This window comes from Rutidosis leptorrhynchoides, chromosome 3 (genome assembly GCF_046630445.1).
Source record: "Rutidosis leptorrhynchoides isolate AG116_Rl617_1_P2 chromosome 3, CSIRO_AGI_Rlap_v1, whole genome shotgun sequence".
Lineage (NCBI taxonomy): Eukaryota > Viridiplantae > Streptophyta > Magnoliopsida > Asterales > Asteraceae > Rutidosis > Rutidosis leptorrhynchoides.
This window is the reverse complement of record NC_092335.1, coordinates 433,604,491-433,610,998: the sequence shown is the minus strand read 5'-3', so window position 1 is coordinate 433,610,998 and position 6,508 is coordinate 433,604,491. Positions and strand designations below refer to the sequence as shown.

At 37.4% G+C, this 6,508-nt stretch overlaps 1 protein-coding gene across 2 annotated transcripts; it reads right to left on the bottom strand.

The window, feature by feature from the left end:
• Positions 1 to 1,482: 1,482 nt before the first annotated feature.
• Positions 1,483 to 5,930, bottom strand: LOC139897884 (uncharacterized membrane protein At3g27390). Of its 2 annotated transcripts, none has more exons than XM_071880596.1 (10): positions 5,725 to 5,930; positions 5,517 to 5,625; positions 4,466 to 4,658; positions 3,871 to 4,007; positions 3,478 to 3,766; positions 3,295 to 3,401; positions 2,803 to 2,968; positions 2,527 to 2,722; positions 1,823 to 2,063; positions 1,483 to 1,751 (listed from the first exon to the last, which is right to left on the bottom strand). In XM_071880596.1, the coding sequence occupies exons 1-10, from the start codon at positions 5,816 to 5,818 to the stop codon at positions 1,511 to 1,513; spliced, it is 1,773 nt and encodes a 590-aa protein (XP_071736697.1). In that variant the 5' UTR covers positions 5,819 to 5,930; the 3' UTR covers positions 1,483 to 1,510. The 2 variants fall into 2 exon arrangements, with proteins under 2 accessions (XP_071736697.1, XP_071736698.1); XM_071880597.1 differs by having other exon boundaries at positions 1,612 to 1,744.
• Between the last annotated feature and the right edge of the window lie 578 nt (positions 5,931 to 6,508).

Sequence of the window (6,508 nt, the reverse complement as noted above, 5' to 3'; positions counted from 1 at the left end):
TGACCGAGTCAGACAAAGACAATGGTGAGAAGACAAATCCTAGTGTAGCAGAGGTAATTCGAGACTCCTATTCGGAGTCAACTATGTAAGACAAAATCAGCTGCATAAGATTATTGGCCGTTTTGTTTGTATAAATTTCAAGTCCGAAGTGATTCACGGTGTGTCTAGAAGATCAGTGTTGAAATAGTAGGAGATGGTATTTTGTTATTAGGAATATTAAATGTCCGTAAAAGTGAAGATTTTTGGACAGTTGTCCAAGAGTTGACAAAAAGATTAATGGGTCCAAGCCTTGACCCAATTGGGTCCTACTAAAATTAAATCGATGCGTATTTTTCGAGGCGCATTTTTCGATACGCTTTTTTGGAGGCGCGTTTTCGACACGTGTTTTCCACGCGCGTTTTTGTCGCGCGTATTCGAGGCGCTTTTTTAGGCACGTTTTAAAGGCAGATCTCGAGGCGCGGTTTTCGAGGTGCATTTTTGAAGCGCGTTTTTCGACAAGCCTTTTCACGCGCGTGTATGTGGCGCGTTTTCTGGAGTGTTTTCGTCGTGCCTTTTCGACGCGCGTTTCCGACACTAGTTTTCCGACATGCGTTTTTTCGAGGCGTTTTCATCGCGCGTTTTTCGTCGCGCGTCTTTGACACGTTTTTCAACGAGGTTTTCGAGCGCGTATTCAGGCGCGTTATCGCGGCCGTTTCGACTGCGTTTTCATGCCGCGTTTTTCGTCGCGCTTTTCGACGTGCGCTTTCGTCGCGCTTTTTCGAGGAGTGTTTTCGATGCGCGTTTTTATGCGCGTTTTCGGAACGCGTGTCCGAAAAATGCAAACAAGAGCAATTTACTAGCCCGACCCAACCGTCGGGTCTTGACCCAACCCAACTCGGGTCTCGACCCAACCCGTTCGACCTAAACCGATTTGATCTTTGACCCAGCCCGACCCAGATCTGTTTGCCATGTATAGTTTTACTATACACAAAATAGTAGCCTGACACTATTGAGAAAGTGGTTTCTACACGTACTAAATTCAAAGAAAGAAGGCAATTAATTGTTGTATTTTCTTCTTGTTTGTTTTTTACATGATGAATCATGAGTGGTCGAATGATTAGTATACGTATGGATGTATATGTTCAAGTATAAATGGTCATCATGTATAATGTATTGAAGGAGAATCGGAGAAAGTATCACAAATATGAGGGAGTTGATACCAATTGAGAGGCTTTTTCTTGTAAGGAATAGTATAAGAATATTTTTGTAAGGGTTAAAAAAAAGGAAAACAACTAGTCTAGACTTGCATAATTTTTACATAAGAATTTGTACAAAATGACATGGCATCATACATGAACCAATCACATATTTAAAAAAGGATATACTCTTACCGCTTCCATCCCCATTAAGCCATGACCCTTAATTCATTTGCATTACTTGTGCACCCACTAATCGTTCAAGTCTCAGCTTCACCGCGCGCATATTAAAAAAAAAAAAAAAAAAAAAACTCAAATCAAACCAAACCCAAAGCTCATACCACATCCTCGCTAACCTCAGCGTTCTGCAATTTCTCTTCTTGAGTCGCAGGTAAATGTTTCGAAAACATTTTTCCAACTGAACCCTGACCACTAAGCTTTCTATTCAAATTTCCTCCGTTTTGTGTAGCTATAATTCCCGCTTGAAGCGCTTCAAGATACAAAACTTTCACCAAGTTCTTAAACTTCCTCCTAAACGTTGGCATCCTAGACATCGAACCAACTATCCCCTGCAACCTGTAATCACAAACTATCGTTTTCATCCTCACAAAATATTACAAGAATGAGATGTAGATATGTCATTGCACCTTCGTATGATGGCTTGTATCTGAGCGCGTCTTACGTGATCATTCGACGGGAAACCGGTGTCGTCCCAGTCTTCGGGTCTCTCGTTTTTGTATCTCATCACGAGCTTTCTTAGACACATCTCTTCGTTTTCGCTCAATTGAAGACCCTTTATTTGCTCTTTCATGATCAATAGTGGTCCAATGAACCACTCGAAAATTTTATCCCTCGGTAAGTTGGTCCTTGTTAGTTCAACCTCTTCCGCTAAGCATAACAATGTATCATAGAATCAGAGCATGAAACATTTTATCGTCACATTATTTACATAGGTGGAATTGGATTGTTGTTCTTGTGTATCGTGACATTATTCATGTTTCGAAGAGGTGGCAATTCCGACCCATTTACCTACGGATGGATTGAACTAGTTTTTTTTTTTTTTTTTTTTTTTTTTTTTTTGTAATCTCTAGAGGTCAAACATATACAAAATATCAACTTAAAGGAGAACATGTCAAAAGGGTCAAACTGACCAAAATGGGTCGAAATAACCCATAACAAACTTGTCTTTGTGCATAAAACATACCAAGTCATCTATATTCAAAAGTTTATCACTTTTGAAAAATAGTACATACTATCATATATATTAACAGTAAAATCTGAGTCACTGCCGTGAGTTGACTCTATTGACCAGACCAAATATCATATATGATAGGCTAGGGAATGGACTCACAAATAACCAAACCGGAAGATTCCGATTTTGCGGAAGCAAGAAGACACTGCAAAATTGACCAAGCAGGTAATTTGACGCCCAACTTCTTGCATTTTCCCTTTACAATGCATTCTTCGATGTCCTTAACATCTATCAAACCGTCACGAAAAAGTATTCTTCCGTTCACCTCGCATGATTTAAACAGCCAATCCCACACCTGTCACATTACAAAATCATAAAATACACATTTAATAGATCAGAAACCTAAATGTGCACATGTCATGCTTTATTGCCTACCTGCACAGGCGTGTACTGTTGTAGAGCCTGCTTCAAAGTTTTCGAACGTTGTGAAACCAACTTAGAACCTCTTAAGCTTGTTTCCACTTCGTTTTTGAAATCGTTACCAATTGAATTCCTTCTCTCGAGCCTATCAGATGGTTTTACGTTCTCTCGGTATCTCGGCCTGTCATTAAAACAATAGCCAAATGAAAACCATCAAAACGAGCAACTAAAATAAATAAGCGCCATGGCGTCGTAGAAAATCTTCAACCTGTCTATTTCGGGTATGGTTTAACCTAACTGGTCAATAAGTTCACCTAAAATAAATCACTCAGAAGTGTACTAAACCATAAAAATAAAAAATAAAAAATAAAAAATAAAAAAATAAAAAATAATAATAATAATAATAATAATATTGGTAACATGGTTTGTGAACTCATGCTTAAAGCAGCGTAATAAAATCGGTTTCAACTTGAAACCGTATCAACGATTACTTAAAATGTATGGTACCTTGGAAAGCATGAACCTTCTCTCAAATAAAGCAAGTCATTTGTGTATTCATCGAATATTGAAACTACCGCCATGATGTATGCAAATCCAAACTTAACCGAGTCCTCCTGAAAAAGATAGGACTTAGATAACTTACGCAACTACGATTTATGCGATACATTTGTTGGTCGATTGGGATAAAACCTGGTGGACAATCATGGCACTGTATAGCGCAAGACCGAAACTAGACACGAAAGACGCAAGAACTGCACCAGTAACAGCTAAAGGCCATAAAACAATTGCCAGTCCCGCAAACGGCACGCAAACAGTTTCGAGAAACGGCCCTTCTCGGCCGATCAAATCTTCTAATAGTCTTTTCCATCCGATTATTAACATATACGGACTCTTGCATAGAGCCACAACGGTTATTAGAGGCACATCGATAATAATAGCAAACGGGATGACAAATAAACACTTCGGTAACTTGAGTAATCTGGTGGGCAGAAAACGATAATCATTTGAAAATTCATACATTATTATTATTTTCCTTAAAAGGTAATTAAATTGCTAAGAATAAATGACTGAATTATTTTAAACCTGATATCGATAGGTTTCTCGCCTTCTTGCATATCTTCACTGAGATCATCCATGAATGAGAAGTAAGAATGAAAACAAAAATCTGTAAAATCTCGAACAACCGTACAACTTCCCTCAAGTGTCGAATAACATCCATCCTAAATTTGAGACCAATCAAGAGATCAAACAAAAAATTCATAAAACCTTATCTTATTAATTAGAAGAAGGTATGTAACGAAAGCCCTAAAGACCATCGTTAACATACATAAGTGTATTGTACATAACGGTTAATAAATAATATTTAGTGACAGTTATTTAGATTTACAATATATTTATGCACCTTAACGATAACCTTAAGGAATGTCGTGACAGAAAGTCTAATTATAATAACGGGATATAATAAAATGTACCATTTGACGCTGCAACTTAATTTATTCAGTTAAGTCCCCCTTGCAAAGTAGTTACCCATAGTCATTTTAATTTGTTTTTATGCCACTGGAAAACAAAACATTTTACAAGTTCAGTGACTTAGGTGTGTAACAAAATGGTAGCTAGCCTTTTTATACATAATTAGTCTTTTATTAATTTGCCATTGTTCGAAAAGAAGTGTACGTACGACAAAGCAATGAAAGAACTTGTCTTTGTGATCAGTGCCGATAACTTCAAAAGTTGCGATCAATGGGGCAAAGAACCCAAAACCTATACCGCCTATAAGGCTGCCGACAATAGCGATAACGGGCCATAGCACAAGTGGCAGAGGCAATAACATAAGTATAAGAATCTTCAACACCCATCCTAACCTTTTGGTTCTACAAATCAAAACACCATAAATCAATTTTCAACCAACTTTTCCAAATAATATAAACGGATTATATAACTTCCTTTCGTATCCACTATTTAGACATTTGCCAATGCACACTTAATGTATCACTTTTAACCTAGCCAAGTGATCAAGGGTCCTTATTTCCCCACACGAAGTGTGTTCAAACCTTACTAGAGAAAAGGGTCGAAAACGTTCATGTGATAACCCGATGATAACCCGGTCAGGCAGTGTATATATGAGTAAAACATACTCCGCCTTTCCCGCTTGACCGGGATAACCATTTCTGTTTACCATTTTACTTAACGTAATACCTTTCATACTACGTAACATACTTAGTTGCAAGGTTTTTCCTTGTTCGGGTTACTCGGGAAGAACAAGTTACTCAACCTCGGGAAGGGCGAGTAATCTAACTTCATACTCTATTGTACGCAACCCCATTAGGAATACTCCCGGGCAGTTTCCAACCCTTCCCTGGCCTGGCCACCCCAAGATTTGAACATGGGACCTCTTGGAAGGATGTCAGGGCCCTAACCACTTGGGCTACCTTGGGATGCCCTACGTAACATACTTAGGTTATCGATTAAAGGTACGTATTGGCGTATGGCTACACTAAAGTGATTTAAAAAGTAAAAGCATCTTTCATCTTGGTCTAACAAAAATGTTTATATGCATGGACACACAAAGTCAAAAAGTTTCCCACTTGTTAAAACATTCATAATAGTGACATTTGAACAAAAAAGTAGCAGGTATATAAAAATAATAAAATGCATCATGATAAAATTTGGAGCAACTAATTTATCAATTAACAAATAACTAAGCATAAGCATAGAGTAAAATGGGTTACTTGACAACACAATAGTATGTCCAAAAGATATGTGCAAGCCAAAGTCCAATCGCCACGGATGAATTTCCAACCACCATTATAACCACCACAACTGGCCCAATTATTAACCCTGCAACTCAAACATAAACAAATATAAATAAATATAAATAAACAAAGAAAAATAACAAAACAAAAAAGATGAAGAATATATATGTAATTGAATAAATACCTTTAAGGATACCAAGAGATAGTAAGAGAATGAAAAAAGGTAAGAAGGAAATGAAACCCCATAACTTTGCTACAAACCCTACTGGTACTTTCATCTCTTAACTAATTAATTAATTTTAATTTTAAATTAATCAGCCAATAATGAGGTTTTCTTAATTTTTCTTCTTAGATTAAAATCAGGCGGGTATATATATGAAGCTATATCGCCTTTTTTACTCAATCTATTTATGTGGGTGCAAATTAACAGGTGTTTAATTCTTTATTAGCAGTGGTTTTTGTGACTGTACCACAACTTTTTTGGTGATAAATTTTAGTTTTTAAAAAGATGAAGATACGTGGAGTACGGTCACGGCTCTTAGTTTACACGTGGCAACCCATAAACCGCTTCCCGCCACTACATAAGTGACAGTTAACAAGCCTTGGTGTCACGGTTTTTTTGTCTCTTTCCCTTCATCTTTTTTTTTATCAACTGCCACAGCTGTAAATCGTGACACAATTATATGTATAAAAAACATACTCCGTATTTTTTTTTGGACAATAGTTACTTGCGATCACCCATGATATGAAGAATTAACTACCTACGCGATTATCTACCGCAGTTGCTATATTCGCTTCCAACTGCGTGTTCAGAAAAATAAACCCGCACCAATCCCATACGGGCATTGACAGTAAAGCAGGGGCGAATTGAGTAACAAATCCGTGGGATCACGGGACACCACTAGTTTGAAAATTTTTAGTGGAAAATATCCGTTAAATTGTATAGGACATCACTAAATTTAACTGCA